This window comes from Culex pipiens, unplaced genomic scaffold (genome assembly GCF_016801865.2).
Source record: "Culex pipiens pallens isolate TS unplaced genomic scaffold, TS_CPP_V2 Cpp_Un0009, whole genome shotgun sequence".
NCBI lineage: Eukaryota > Metazoa > Arthropoda > Insecta > Diptera > Culicidae > Culex > Culex pipiens.
In genome coordinates, this window is record NW_026292826.1 from 9,855 (window position 1) to 26,719 (window position 16,865).

General features: G+C 36.5%; 1 protein-coding gene across 1 annotated transcript in view; it reads right to left on the reverse strand.

The window, feature by feature from the left end:
* Positions 1 to 593: 593 nt before the first annotated feature.
* The window catches only part of LOC128093719 (protein O-mannosyl-transferase TMTC1-like), a 96,942-nt gene continuing 80,670 nt past the window's right edge, over positions 594 to 16,865 (reverse strand). The window contains exon 3 of the mRNA XM_052711413.1: positions 594 to 677. Within this exon, the coding sequence (XP_052567373.1) occupies positions 600 to 677 (78 nt within the window). The 3' untranslated portion in view covers positions 594 to 599. The remainder of the gene's footprint in view (positions 678 to 16,865) is intronic.

Consider the following 16,865-nt stretch of genomic DNA (forward strand, 5'->3'; position numbering starts at 1 on the left):
AAATTTCAAGAATGTTTCATGCATTAATATTGAAAATCGGACTCTTAGTTGCTGAGATATCGTCATTAGAAAATGGTGTGTTTTTTTGGTGATACATATTAAGAAAACTTTAATTTTCGTGTTTCTTTTTCTTAAAGTGGCTCTATCTCATTAACTTGCGGTCCAATCTTCAATGTCTCTTAGAGAAATTCAATGTGTTTGTAATACAATCACATTATACCTTTGTTTTAATAGTAATCTCTTTAAAAAAACACGGTTTTCGCTTCAGTAAGTAAAGTATTTTTTTCCCATGACCTATGAAGAGTATCGGGACCGCATTTACAAAGCGGATTCAGTGGTTATTTCTTAACTTAATATTAACCAATTGTAGAAATATCGCTTTGTTTTTTTAGAACAAATACATCAATGACTTTGCCTCTAAAAAACCAAGATAATGATAATGAACCACTTTTCAAGATATTTCATAAAACCATCAACTAAAATTACACCATTCCGTTCTAAGTGCTTCTTTTTGCTCCATCCTATTATCACACCCTCGAACTATTATAGTGAAAAGTTTAGTTTTCCACCCCCCTCAATCCCCCCCTCGCATGCCCTACTTACCCGTGGTACGCCAGCAGTGACACTAGAAAAAATATACACGCCAAAACATCCGCTCGCCCCACGATTCCGGTCACCTGTGGAAGAAAAGTTGAGAGAGAAAAAAATGAGCACATTAGAAAAAAGTGTCACTTGTCGTTGGGAAAAAGCGCTCGATATAATTTGAGCTTCGTCCTGGGAAGCATTTTTTTTTTCTTTCCTCTTCAGATTCTGTCAAGTGGTACAGGAAACCGACCCTCAAGCAGTGCTGAAAAACAATTTTCCCTCCCACCATTCTCTCTCTCTCTCGTTTTTAGCACCAAGCTTCGATTAACGAAAATGGGTAAAAGTTTTGGACGACAACTCCGAGAGCTCATTTGTTGTTTGGGGTAAATTTTTAATGATTGCTTCAAGTGGAGATTCACGTGAGTGTGTGTATTTGGACCTTCCTTTTTTAATCACACCTGCCTGCCCGTAGAAAGAGACGAACGGCTGGAAAATGGGCTGCAGACCAAAAATTGTGTGTTCCGGGTGCCACTTTGTGGTTTGTTTTTCACACCAATTTGGAACAGATGAAGAGCTGTGGCAAAAAAGTTTCAAGTGTAAAAGAAAAGTTTTGTTAGGATTTGTGGAATGTAACCTCAGATATCCTGGTACTAAAATGTCTATGTTTTGAATGCTCTTTTTTGGCACATAGGCTACAATAAGGGTGGGTTCTCTTTCTCCTTAAGGAGAAAAAATAGTCAACATTATTACTAATGAGTCTTAAAGAAAATTTTCTCAGCTTTCCAATGCTTCAAAGAGCGAAATGTTTCATCGAGAAATTTCTTAGATATCTTTTTTTAAGTTTTATTGTTTTAAATTCCTTCATTATTTATTGGAAACTTTTTAATAACAGTTCAGGAAAATTGTCAAATGATGTGTTCTATCTGTCATTTACTCATCAAAATGTGCAAAATAAGACAAGAAACAACATTGTAGAAGGTTGCAAATCGCTAAACATTTTAAAAATTTAATTTTTACTGAGTTTTGAATATGTGGGATTTAATCAGAAAATAAAAGCATAAAATCGTATTAAGATATACTTTAACAAGAATTAATTGATTTTCACCTAATTTGTGAACACAAATATCAGCCTTTTATCCTGATTTAGATTATATAACCGATTTTTTTGCGTAATGGGATGGTTAACGGTATTAAATAAAACATAAGTAAATAGATTTTTATGAATAAATATGATATTTCCTTAAACCTAACATTAACCAGTTGCATGGATAAAAAAACATGTTAAATACTCGAAATTGAAATTGAATGGAAAATTTTAGTAGAAATACTTTTCATAAGTTTTTTGTTTTTAATTCCTTCATATGACAATTTTCCTGAACTGTTATTAAAAAGTTTCCAATAAATGATAAAGGAATTAAAAACAAAAAATAGATATCTCAGAGATTTCTCGGTGGAGCATTTGAAGAGGAGGGGGGCAAAAACAAATATAAATATAGAAATAACAAGCCAAAGCTTCAACATTTGCAAGGAAAAGGTGTTTTAAAAAGCATTTTCCACTAGTACTGTTGTTTTGCAATCATTAGTTCTCAAAAAATTGGAACTGACGAAAACAAAAATTTTGGAAAAAAAAAACATTTTGCGTTAAACATCGAAAATTTTCAAAAATTACTAAGATTTTTAAATTTACTCAAATTTGCTTAAAATGATTCTAAACACAGGGGAATCTATTTAAAATTAAACTCAGCTGATTTCACTTAAATTTCCATTGAAATTTTGAAGTTTTTTGAAAATCCCTGATTTTTCGGGCCAACTTTGAAGGGAGGGGGGGGGGCACGGTGTGTTTCCTAGAACAAACTTAAGAAAAAAAATTCGGCTAGTCTGATATTCGGCACCATGAAAGAAGGGCTCTTTCCCCACATTTTGCGGGGTCCGGCGTTATATTTTGTCGGGGGGTCTAGAGCAACTATTTACTTCTAACTTACGCAAATTTTTCCGAGGATTCCGAATATGACAAAATTGAGACCAAAAAGTGCCACTATGGAAGCCTGCAAGGCAAAAAGTAACCTTGTAAAGAGTTTGTTATAGAAAAATCGAAAAACTATGAGAAAAACTGCGATTGGCCAAAAAGTTAATACCGTAGGCTTATAGTCCATGAAATTCCTTAACTTTTGACCTAAGGGAGTATGGGTGTTGGAGGCTGTTGCAAAAAGATATTAAGGTTTTAAAAAAAATCCATTTTTAAAAGTAATTTGCAAAAGCTTTGAGAAAACGTCAAACCAATCCTGGATGTCTATGGCTCATTTTGAAATGCTTCAAAAGACCTTTCAAATGCATCTGAGAGAGTTGGAATTGATGAAGTTTTATGGAAAGCGAGCAATTTTAAGATTTTTTATGTTTTTTGGACCTCAAACTTCGAAGCCCGTTTAACCGTTTTTTAAAAAAAAACTGCCTCCTAATATAAGCAGAGATATACCCAAATTCGTAAAATAAAAAGTGACTTTCTCCAAAATTTCAGAATTTATTTCCCATTCAAACGATGAACACCGCCTACTTAGTTTTTTTTTATAATTTTAATAAAATAATTTCCATAAATTTCATCAAAATTTTACATAAGTTTTATGTTTCAGCCAAATGTTTTCATCCTTAACAATGTTAGTAGGCGGTGTTCATCGTTTGAATGGGAAATAAATTCTGAAATTTTGGAGAAAGTCACTTTTTATTTTACGAATTTGGGTATATCTGTGCTTATATCAAAATAGATATTTTTTTATGGAAATTATTCAAAAACTGTTCTCTACAATTTGATTGATTCGAAAATGTTTTAAAATGTCATGGTGTAATATGGCAAAAGATTGAAAAAATAATGTTGGGAACCTTTTGGGTAATAAATAGCTTTTAAATGAAATACTCTAAGTTTAGCAATGTTTTAAGCTCGAATTTGTATCCGGGCAATCTGTTGCTGTATTTTCATGACAAATTGTACAAAGAAACGATTCTTATTCGGTCGTTTTGAGGTTCTTAGCTTGGATTTTGGGGTTATTTCAAAGATAGCTAGAAATCTGGTAAATTTGGGTTGGAAACTTTTTATTTGAAGTCAAATATGTAATTTAGAGTCTCTTGAGGCTCATTCATAAGAAATTTGATGAATATGAACATGAACCCATCAATTTCCATCGACTTTTCTGAAAAAAATCCTAAGAAATCGAAAAAAAAAAAATCTTCAAAAAAAAAGTTGCTCTAGACCCCCCGACGAAATATTTCGCCGGACCCCGCAAAATGTCGGGAAAGAGCCCTTTCTTCATGGTGCCAAATATCAGACTTGCCGATTTTTTTTTCTCAATGTTCTCGGAAAAATAGATTTTTTTTTTTATTAAATGGACACTTTTTCTTTTGGTAATTTTTTTGGCTGTAAATTTTTGCTCGGGGAACCTCTTAGATCAAATTTTCCGTTGATAATTTCATTATATTCGTGTTCCTGAGACAATTTCAGAATAGAAACATACATAAAAATCTTAATTTTCATCCATTTTAACCATTAAAAAGATGAAAGTTACTAAAAATTAAGAAACTGCTTTTTTCTAGTATCATCTAGCTCCTTGGAAACGAACTTGATTTTTTTAAATGTTAATCGAAGATTTTTTTTACTTTCATTTTTAAAGGGTTAAAATGGATGAAAATAAACATTTTTATGTATGTTTTTTTAAATTGTAAAATTGTCTCAGGAATACGAATATAATGAAATTATCAACGGAAAATTTGATCCGAGCAAAAATTTACAACCAAAATAATCACTGAAAGAAAAAGTGTCTATTCAATATGTTAAACTGCCTCACCCAAAGCGTTCTCAGTCTCAGATGGTTGTCCCAGATTTCCTCTAAAAGCTGCAGGTCAAACCGAGTTGTTATCTAGATGGAACACTTTTTTATTTGAGTTTAGAAATTATGCTATTTTTTCACTAAAATGCCAATAACTTTTAACCAAATGGGATGCTTCTCTCTGCATTTTGTTGCATTTTTTAAAGCCCTTTTAGGTGCATTTTGAATTTTGAAATTAGTCAAGGTTTGCCCAAGATAAAGCCTTTTAAAAAGAATGACGTTTTTAAACCATAAAACTTTGTGTCCCGATTTGCCCCACTTCCCGTTGGCCTAGAGTGCTCATATTTTGGCCAGATGCTTGTTTTATATGTACAAACAAACCCTGAAAATTTCTGGCAGATTGGTGAGGTGAAAAAGAGGTCCCATACAAAGGGGTATGCCCTGTTCGTGGACTCGCTCTTAAGGAATAGGCGTAGGTGAATTTTGATGGCATGTAAAAAAAGCCGATCTGCCCACCATTGAAAAAACGGCTAATATCCACTTTTGGAAAAAAACGAGATATTAGCACCAGGTGGTAGAGGATGTTCCAACGCATCTTCTGGAACTTGAATTTTACTGAAACAGTGCTTAGACTTGGCTGCCGATGCGAAAAACCAAACGGCTAATATGCCACTATTATGGGAAATTGCCTTGACGGAGATTTCGTCACAAACACTAAAACGCGTTTTTCTCGGAATACTTGATTTGGCATAATAGCCGAATTTTCAATTATGGGCAGCGATGTAGTTTTTATTTGATAAGGACATTATACTCAGTAAAAAAATATCTTTTTGTCCTCTTTCCACTATTTTTCGTCCATTTAACTTTTTTCTTTGACTTAAATTCTCAATATATGTAACAGAATCAAAACTGTAAATATTTTTAAATTTAAAATATTTGATAACTGACAACAACCTTTTAAATTATGTCGAAAATTATTTCTTAAAAAAAGAGCAAAAAAAAATAAGGGAAATGAAATAATCATCAGTTATTCGAATTTTATTTTTTATTTTTGGCAAGCTTTTTCAAATTAAGTTTTAATATTATGTTGAGTCAAATCAACCTTATGATTTAACCCATTTATGTACAATTTATTTTTGAACATTTTTCTTGCTTATAGAATTAAGACAAGATTTTGATATGAAATTATAATATTTCAGTGTCTTGATGTGCATTGTGCGATCTATTTACAATCCTTAATTGCACATGGATAATCGATAGAACTGCGGTCCCAGCGTGGTGTCCAAATTCACACCAAATTGCCCTCTGAAATGGCCAGGGACTTCAATTTGGCTCGATATTTAGTCTGTCAATTGCAGCTATCGATTTCTGAAAGGTCCTACCACCTCCCATGGAGAAGCTAAAAAAATATCCCATGACCAAACCAGGGGCGCAAAGGTTCAGAAGAGCGCTCGATCTTTGTCGACGACGTTATGGCCGGATGTGAGGATCCCCGCCGGTAGAGTTCATGGAACAGACAAGTTGTAAAATTTTAAAACCCCACACGAAACGTGTCACGAATTGGTTGGTGGCGCAAAATTGAACCACCGGGAAAGTTCACTCACAGCTGTGTGATGGAAAATTTCCTTCGCCGAAGAGTTTTCCACGCGCTCGAGGAGGGGCATTATTATTGGGAAAGTAATTTGTCAGTTTGTGCGGTTGATTGAACCACGTGTCTGTAATAAACGGTACGAGGAAGTTACTTTATTTGCGCGGAATGTGGCGATGGAGTGTGAAAATTGAACCACTAATGGAGTGTGACGGACGGAAGCTGACGGATGACGTTTGGAACTCAATTGAATATTTAATGGACTTTTGCACAATTTTGGCTTGATTGTTTGTGGTCTTTTTAAGTTTATCTTGAACTTATCTAAAGTTATTTCGAGCTTGATGATGTTTTTTTTTTCAACTCAATTATCTACTCGCTTCACCTCACTAAAAAAAAGCATCCAAAGCCCCCGAAAGCAAACAACCAACAATTTAAACAGTATTAAAATTCAACAATCCTCTCACAGCATTTGATGAATGGTCGTCATAGCTCATCAAACCCTGGTACAGAGAAGGGGGGACGAAAAGTGGCTCGAACCCATCATCACCGGAAGTAAATAGAAAAAAAAAAAACAAAAAATGAATGAAAAAAAGAAGAAACTGAAAATTTTCACCATTTTCTCTCCGCTGGAAGATGAAATGTAAAGATTGGGAAAGGTGTACCCGGGATGGGGTTCAGTGGACTGGAACACGAAAAAAGATGAAAATTTATTACTGGGCGCTGGCGTGCGGCAGCAGCCGGACTGTTCCGCAGGATGGTTGATGGGATGCTGGAGGGAAGGGAGGAAGGAAGCAGCAGGAAGGAACCAGCCGGAAATAATTTGCATTAAAATTGATGATAGCCAGTCTGGCTGGACTGGAAAGGAGTTTTATTTTTTGTTATCATTCTTAAGCAGGAAAGTTATTGTAACCCTAATTTGGCATTTGAAATCAATGCTGAAAGTACCGAATTTTACAGACAAATTAAAATTTATTTCTCATGAAATGAACGAATGTTATCGTTTTGTTCCACAAACTCGAGTTAATTTCCATGACCATTACCGACCACATTTCGTGAGATTTGGCAATGTTTTTAGCTCAAAAAGCGCCAACAACGATTTATTTGAGTAAACAATATTGCCAAATTTCCATCAATTTCTCTGATATGTTTGCGAAAGTCTTTTGAGAGTATAAATCTCGCAAACTTATAAGAGAAATTGGTGGAAATTTGGTAACTTTCAAAAAATTGTGGTTTAAAGCGTTAAGATCCAAGCATGGGAATCGTTTCTATTTTAGTTATTGATATATTTTATGTCTTGAAAATTGGCAATTGTTTAGTTTGCACTACCTCAGATAGCCGCCAATTTAAATATTTTATGAAGTAACGTGTTGTAAAATGTGTGTTTGATGTCAAATAAGTAATCGAACTAATGATTTAAACACGGCCGATAATTATTATCTTAAATTTAGACTGTAGTATTTAGTTTTATTCTAATAATAAAGATAATCTTGATATGTTTTTGAGGTTTGAAACGAACAATTATGAGCTGTGGGCAATACATATTTAGCAATGGTGTATTTATTTACGAACTGCAAATGTAATTAATATGCAAAATTTGCTGATTTTCAAAACCACACGATTGAGTTTCAAGGGCTAAAACATCTAAAAAATTGGTAAAAATAATCACTTTTCCAAAAAAAAAACCTTAAAATCTGAAACATAGTAAAAAAATGTAAATTTAAAAGCTGTAATTTTGAGAGGTTGAATATTACCTCTTTTATGATGTAATTTTACCTCAATTTAGACTGAAAAAGTGACATTACACCAGAAAAGTGGTAAAATTACACATTTCCAGAGGTAAAATTACACAATTTTTCTGACATAAAAGATGAACCCCTTCCCAGATGTAATATTACCATGATTTTTTTTTCTGAGTATCTTATGAAGAATACAGACTCATTTTGTTTGTCCATTTTTTGTTTCCTTTTTGGAGAACATTGGTACATTTAAAAAATAATCCTGCAAACATAGCGAGCGTTCTTTTTTTACGTAACGCAAAAAAAGATTTTTGGACCTCGTTCCCCCCCCCCCCTCTCCCCTTTGACCAACCCCCCCCCAAACTGCGTTACGTAATAAAAGAACGCTCCCTTACTAAAAACACAAAATTGAAAAATAAAAAAATAGTTTTATATGAAAAAATGACCTCTCCCAGTAATTGCAGATTCGGGAAGTACTTTAAATTTCCTATAAAATTACATGTCTCATAACATTTGACAATTAGGTATCGGAAATGGAAGTGATTTTAAATTATTTTTTAAACTATTTTGTTAATATATCCAGGCTCAACGTTTTTGAGGTTAATCCACTTTAAAAGTGATTTTTGCGCTTATTTTGAATTCTAGAGTTTTTTTTATGCAGAAGTTCCTATCGTGACATAACATTTTTTTTTTTCAAAAGTTCACAAAATGTCCTTTCAATTCATTTGAGAAACATGTACAGTTGGACCTCTGGGTTCTTTGTTTATCATCCAAAAAGCACTCAATTTTCAAATGTCAATTATTGCATCGGCAAATTTTGAATCGACACGATATAAAATTTTGCCCTTTTTTAATGTTAGTCTTGACTTTAATTTTTTAATAATATTTCTATCTGGAAGACATTGAAACTCAGATCAATAGTTGCTGAGATATCAGCATATGAATGTTCAGTACAATTTGAGTGATTTGAGCAATCAAAAAAACTATTTATTTTCTATTTATTTATCAATTTGTACTTGTACCTCATTCTTCTAAAAAACCTTATCACGCTCATAATGGGAGCGTTCTTGTTTAACGTAGTGCATCAAATTGGAATTTTAGACCCCCCCTCGTAACAAAATTACCATCTCAAAATTGATGCTTAATGCTTCCTAAAAAATCGAACCATGGGGTTTCACTTGGAATTTGACAAAAAATCAAATTTTTCTTGGCATTACTGTCAACTTTTGTTAGCTAGTGTTGTTCATGGTCAAAAATTGCCAAAAAAAAACACTAATTCTCTAGTTTTTCGTGCAGTGGTGCCTTTATTTAACATATTTAACAAACATTAATACATTTATTAACTAACAATACATCGTTTACATTTCCTCGGATAAACCAGTTTGGATAGCATTATTTAAGAATAGCAACAACTCTGATGAACGCATTTCAGACAAAATTTCGCAAAAATGTATAAAAATTGTAAGCCATATTCAGCAGCTCCCAGAACCGATCCTGGGTGAACTCGAAAAACCCGAAACAATTCAGCCCCAGCGGCTGCTGTGCAACTTCCAGCACGGTCAAAACTGCCTGGCGCACCGATCGGTAGTCCTGACGGAACTGTTTATCGCACTCCAGTGTCTCTGGCCAATCCAGGTTGTACAGTTCCCAGCCGATGGATTCGTTCTGCAAAGGAGAAGAGTTGGGTGGCACTGGGGTAATCGCGTTTCGGGTCCAACACTTACCGCTTCCGTCATCAGGTTCACCATTCGCGTTAGGGTGGCACATTCGAAGGCAACGTAGAGCACGTGTCCCAGGATTTGCAGCGAATACAGCGTTACCGTTTGCATCTGTGACATGTGGGCGACTCCGCTGGCCAAAATTACCGCGGTTGAGTAGTAGATGATCAAGAAGTTTGCGTTCAGCAAGGGCTTGATTGTGTTTTTCTTCGCCAGGAACTCAATGTGCAGTTTGATGCATTTTCCTAGCTCTTCCTGAACGTACATCCAAAAGTAGTATTTTCTGTTGAAACTTTGGCGCTGAATTGGTCCTGGTTCTGAGTCCATCTTTCGTTGAACTCGCTGCTCGACGGTGGTAAAAATGGCTGCAAATGTCTGTGCAATTACCTTACATTCGGCAGCCAGTCCAGTCAAAACAATGTAGTCAACCAAATAAACAAGGGACATCAATGAGATCACGCCAAAGGTTAAAAAACCTAACAATTTTTCACTAAAGTCTTGCACGTAAGGCATAGTTGACCTTACATCGAACGGTAGCTTCAAATGAGGATGTTGAGCCACACCGACATGAACAACCGTTGCAACCAGGAAATATATCAGCACAATCACTCCAGTCACAATTTTCCGAATGTGGTCAAAAGCTCTGCTGCGAACTCTAAGCGACGGACCAAGATTCCGTCCAAAGCAGCGCCGGTTCACGTAATTTTTAACTTCCTCAAACGATTTGTAGTTCCAACGCAGGAAAAACATGCGTGAAACCGTTACGACGATGGTCATGGTTGCCTCCAGTGTGATCAGCACAACTTCCAGTTGTTCGTGGCGTTTGACGAAGACGATCGCGTTCCAGCAAATCACAACCCCGGGTAGATGGATGAGCCAACGGTACACGTTCCAGCAGCGTCGAAGTGTAATGTTTTGGGAGTTGAGCCGGACGCCGGCCACCGCCATCAGAAAGTCGAGTCCGAAGAAGAGATCCGTTGAGTAGTTCAGCTCCCGCGTGAGGGTGCCACGCAAGGTGACGATCCAAAGTTTGAGGCTTTCCCAGAGCCTAGTTGCCGAATGTAGCCAAGCCATCGTTCCAGAGTGAACTAAAAGCTACGATCGAATTATTGGACATTGAATGCGAAGATTTCACACGGCCTCGGTCAAAACGTCACCAGATTTAATTACAGTCATTAGCTATGAAACTTTGCGAAAAGTTCCGTTGCAGCTTGGTTGTTTCATAAAGGAAAGAGAATTTTCTTTTTGCAATGTCTTAAAAGCGTTTGAAAATTTAATGATTTAATACTTTGACAAAGTAATTATTTTTTGCTTCACCGCTGTACCGGTTATCGATCTGTAATCATACACAGAAAAAAAAAGTTGAATTTTGGAATGTTGAAAATTTGGTAGGTTGAATATTACCTCTTTTTTTGAGTAATATTACATAAAAAATGTGTGAAATGTGAACCTGATGAATATTCATCAAAAACTGATGAAAATTCATCATTTTCTGGGGTAAAATTAATCATTTTTTTAACCACAAAATCTGTCACCATTTCCTGATGAATATTACCATCATTTTTTTTTTCTGTGTAAAGCGATTAATAAGTACTTTGTTAAATTACAAGACCAAGCGTAACACTTTCGAGAAGAAAGAAACATCTTTTTGAAGACGTGTTCCTTACTATGTCGTACAATTTTAAGGATACATCAGGGCAAATCTCTATCAAATCGGAAATGGATTTTATTTGTATTTTCTGATTTGGCTCAAGCTTTGTGGAGCCTTCCGTATGACCAAAGAAGCTATTTTGTGTCATTGGTTCACCCATACAAGCCTCCATACAGTTTTGACAGCTGTCCATTAGGGTGCCCAGAATATGGGACTTTTTCTCAAAACCTCGCTCCACAAGCTGATTATTGGTCCTTGAGTTATTTTAGGACTTTGAGCCAAATATGAGAAAAATCGGTCAACATTTACCCATTGATACTCAAAGGTGAAGTTTGTATGGGAAAAATCGAAAAATGTATGAAAAACTCAAATTTCTTGCGGTTTGGTCTGCACGATGCGCTTCTTTCATCAAAATATTACCAAAAGTGAGATTTTCGATGGAAATTTAATGCTCTACAACTTTGTAGAACACACCAAAGCTGTAAAACTCGACCCTGAAAAGTTATTAGCGATTTAAAAAAGTAATTTTTGTATGAAATTTTTTTTTTCGTCAACTTTAGGCTCGGGTATCAATGGGTTAATCTCAACCAATTTCGCTCAAAATTTACACAGATGTTTAAAATAACCCAAAAACCCGTTTTCCGCTTGTGGAGCAGGGGGTCATTTTTTCTGGGCACCCTACTGTCCATACAAAAATGGTAGGTAATTATTCAAACAGCTGTAACTTTTTAGTGAATTTTCTGATCAATTTGGTGTCTTCAGCAAAGTTGTAGGTATTGTTGAGGACTATTAAGAAAAAAATAGGTTAACGAAAAAAAAAATGCATAGTTTTTTATTTACTTTTTTCACAGAAACTCAATTTCCCAAAATACGTATTTTTTTTTTGATTTTCGAGATTGTTTGATATCACCTCCGTGTAAGCACGAGAGCAAGCAGCAGTCTAGTGCTCAGTGCTCCATCGTTTTTTCGATTTTTTCCACCGTAATTTACCGTGATTACCCGCGAGTTTGCTCCTGCAGCATGCCAAAGGCCGGCCGTGGCCGTGGCAGTTCGAGTGTGGCCTCAAAAAACCCGCGAAGTTCGTCTACCGGCCGTGTGCAAAAAGGTAAACAAACCAACGCCGTGTCGACCGCCATCGCGCAAGGGATTATGAGCGCAGAAGGCATCGACAAAAAGTATCTTCATCCCGGATAAGTTCCGAGATCACCAGTGCGAACCCGTTCAGGTACTTCCGGTGCCACGACCAACACGTCAACATCCGCCAACATTTCCATCAGGAACGAGTTCCAGATGCTGAGCGACGACGAAGAAAACAACAACAACAACACCGACGGTAGCAGCACTACCGACGACGACGACGATGATCGTTGTGCACGGAAAAAAGTGCCGACGCCAAAAACGAACAATTCTCCAAAGGAACGTAGACCACATCCAATTTTTGTTTTGGACACGTTTGTGGACGTAGTTGACGAGTTGCTGAAAGGCCTCCACAGCAAAAAAATGTTGAATTTTGGAATGTTGAAAATTTGGTTGGTTGAATATTACTCATTTTTTGAGTAATATTACTCAAAAAATGTTTAAAAATGTGAACCTGATGAATATTCATCAGAAACTGATGAAAATTCATCATTTTCTAAGGTAAAATTTATCATTTATTTTGCCACAAAATCTGTCACCATTTCCTGATGAATATTACCATCATTTTTTTTTTTCTGTGTCGGATATTGTCTGAAAATCGGTAAGTCGTCAGTGCAAGTCTACACATTTGACAACAAGAACTTCGACCTGGTTGTGGAGAAATTGAAGTGTAAAAACTTCAAGTTCTACACATTCGACCCCGTGCAGAAGACAGGCGTTAAGGTCGTCTTGCAGGGGTACCAAGACCGCCCGATCTCCGACCTCAAGAAGGACCTCTCGGGTGCTGGAATAACGCCGCGTGACATAAAAGTCCTTTCGCGGAAATCAACAGTCACAGGTACACACACACTGTACCTGTTGTACTTCGACCGTGGCACCGCCAAAATTCAAGACCTTTGGCGAACTAAGGCGTTGGACGGTTTTTGGGTAAACTGGCGGTTCTACTCAAAGAACCCGTCGGACGCAGCACAATGCCACCGTTGCCAGAAATTCGGCCACGGCTCGCGGAACTGCAACCTCCAGCCCCGCTGCGTGAAGTGCGGTGAATCACACCTCTCTGAGGCGTGTGCACTGCCGTGCAAAGCGGACTTGGGGGACAAGGCAGAGCAAACCAAGGCGCGCATCAAGTGCGCCAACTGTGGAGGTAACCATACCAGCAACTGCCGTGGATGCAGTGCACGAAAAGATTACCTCGAGGAGCAGGAAAAGAGGAAGAAGAAAGCAGCAGCGTCCCACCCTCCTCAGCGAAGTACGAGCGTAACCGTGCCGGCTGCTGGGCAGCGTACGGTTCCCGCGGACAACCCAGCGTTTCCTCCTGGCTGGGGGCGATCGTTTGCCAGCGTGGTTGCTGCCGGTAGCGGCAATGCGGCCCAGCAAGAAGTCACCGGGGAAGATCTCTTCACCCTGCCAGAGTTCTTTGCCCTTGCGGGGGAGATGATGTCGAGGTTTCGGGCCTGCCGTAACAAGGCGGAGCAATTTCTAGCCCTTGGGGAGTTGATGATCAAGCACATCTACAAAGGATAAAATACTGTGATTTAGTTATAAGCTTTTTCTCTTTCTTTCCCCTTTCCTTTGCAAATTTAGCAAGTATATTTTTTTAAATTTTTCTTGCTCTTGTTAGTGCCTTAGTTATAGACATAATTATTCCAAAATGGATTATGATGCAACACACAGCTGAAAGGAACTCCAAAACTCTTTTATTGATTGCAAAAGAACTGATTGTATCTTGATTATTCACCAATAAAACCGAATTGAATTGAATTGAGATTTTTTGATATGTTTCAAGGGACAAAAATCCGCAACTTTTGAGCCATAGAGAAGTATGATCAAAAAATCTGCCGCCAAGTTATGAATTTTTGAAAAAATAGCGATTTTTGAAAAAAAAAAAATGTATTTTCATACAAAAAAAATAATTGACTTCATTTTTTAATATAAAATTGGATTTGCAACCGAAAAGTACTTAACAGGGTCATAGGAGAGGCCCCCACAAAGTTTGAGCCAAATAAAAAAATACAAAAAATAAAAATGATCGAAATCATCAGAGAATTCTTAGATTTTACGTCAAACCAGCCTATCAAAAGTGCTCCGATTTGGCTGAAATTTGACATGACTCGTATTTCGAATAGAATATCAAACTTGGTAGCGTTAATCGGGGTGACATTGATAGGAATTTATTTTTGGAATATTTTCCAACTGGTTAGGATTTTCTCAAGACTATTATTTTTAAAACATGTACTAGGGTAGGCCACACAAGGTTCATGCACTATTTTGAAGAAAAAGTTTTTTCAATAGTGTTAAAAAAAATTGCGTTGAAAATTCTTATTTTGAATACCGGGGTGACTTTAATAGTCATAGTTTTTCTTGTTAAAATCAGGTTAAAGGTGTTTAAATTTTATTTTTACGTCGAATGTACCATCGCTGAGGTTGCTGATTTTTTTTAACTAAAAAACATCAATGTTTATATTTAGTTAACTAAGATTATAAGCTTTTTAACAAAATACATTTAAATTTTAAATAAATTTGTTAAAAAGTCAGAATTATGCCTGAAATTTGTTAAAAATAGTTTTGTTTATAATAAGTTTGATTAATATTGCATTTTAAACTAAATTCGAAGCCCGAATCAAAAGTTTTCACATTTTGTATGAAATTTGTTCTTCTGAAAATGCCTTCAAATTTGGAAATTTTATTTAATTATGTTTAAAAAATACAACATTTTTATTATTTACCAACTTCATTTACCCTCTCCTAGTGGAAAATTGTCCGAAGAATCCGAAAATGCATTCCGTTTTCCGATTTGAAATCATGTTCATTGAGAATATCATGACACTTTGAGAATATGAAAATAATGTTATTTATAAACGTTTGCTTAATTTTAGTTAACCAACTTTTGAAACTTTTCAAAATTTGATGAAAACTTCTTCTAGAAGTAACTTGAACTATTATCTACCCCGGTCAGTATGATTCCATACAATTCCGAGCGTATTTTATTTGTACTCTTCATTTTGCGGAAAAATCAAAGTCACCCCGTTTCACGGTACCATAATTTTTCGTGAGTTAGGACTACTATTTCAATTAAATAAAAAAGATAAAAAACTAAATATTATTTACAAATATTATTGGCCTCCTGTTTAAAAAATACAGAGAGAGGGGGAAGACGAACACGAAATTAAAATTTACATTTGGCTAATTACTTAATAATTATACCAAGGACTTTAATGAAGTATTTCAAGGACTTTACTTAAGTATTTACTTTAAGTATTTCTTTTATTAACATTAACATAAAACCAACATGTTTTTTATGTAAAAAAATACAAAAAGAAAAAAAAATATAGCAAAATAAATAAAAATGAAAATTTATTTTAATTCAATATTTTCAATCCAATTGATCAAATCTGTGATGTTTTATGAGCATACAACTGAAACATTGCTCTGGGAAAATTTGTCACTTTAAAGTGAATTAATTCCTTTGAATTTTACACCATCTTTCCTTCCTGGTTCTTCTCATTTTCTCTTCCACAGTCCAAAATCCCCTTCGAGGGAGGAGATTTTCCGGTTCTGCTGATGAAAATAGGAAAAAAATGGGCACAAACCAGGAAATGAAAAAAGGAAAGATTCAGACCGAGAGTGCTCGCTCGCCAATTACCATCCAGTTGATTTAATCGACAGGAACCGGTTCTGGGGTTGATTTATGGGATTTTACCTCCCTCCCTTCATTCCTCCCACGTTTGAGTTGGCCACTAATGCCTCGGGGGATGAAGCTTTTGCCGGTCCAGAGAGGGCTCCTCACGCTTTGCCTCCCTCATCAAGGGACAATTAATGGCTGGGAAAATGTGAAAATTGTGTGCTTGCCGAGCTTGCGCCCGCTGAAAGTGTCATCCAAATTTATTTCAATCATGAGATAATTTTGAGTAATGACACACGCTTTCTCTCTTAGTGGAAAACAGATTTGGCATTTATTTTCGAAAGCATAGTGCACAACTAATAATTTGTCGATAGTGCATTTCCTCATTGCATCGTTTGACGAATTGTATTGAAAATCGCGCGGGAATTCCTCTCCTGCGCAATTAAGGCCAAACAGTACGCCGACATCGGAGTGCTTTCCCCGGAAAAGCAGTCAAAAAGCTAATTTCTGTTCAGCAAACCTCCCCGAGTGGCAAGTCCCGAAAAGCAAAGTCCATGTTTGAATTAAATATTAAAATACTCGGGAAAAGCTCGCCCCCCTCCGGAAAAGCACGGTCTCGGAAAACGCTTTTCCATGTTCTGGCCAAGTGTGCAGCAGCAGCAGTAGAATCAATTTTCGACCTAGTTGATGCAGGTTTTGTGGTGCTGCAAATTCTATTGAATTACCCCCCTGCCGCTCCAAACCAGCAGCTCCAAATTTGGCCAGTTTGGACCTCGCCCGGCAAAATGACTCTCCGGGACTGCTGCTTTGGGGTGGCCACCGCAGTCTTTATTTGTCGGTGGCCAAGCTTAATGACGTGGCCATTCGTTGTTCACCCCCTTTGGGAGTGGCCAGCCGAATGAGAAGCAGCAGAAACCAGAACGACGACACTTGTGAATTCTTGGAAATTCCCGCAGGGTGAAATTTGAAAGGGTGCAATTTTTTGACATTTAACGTTTTTAGGTTAAAAAAAT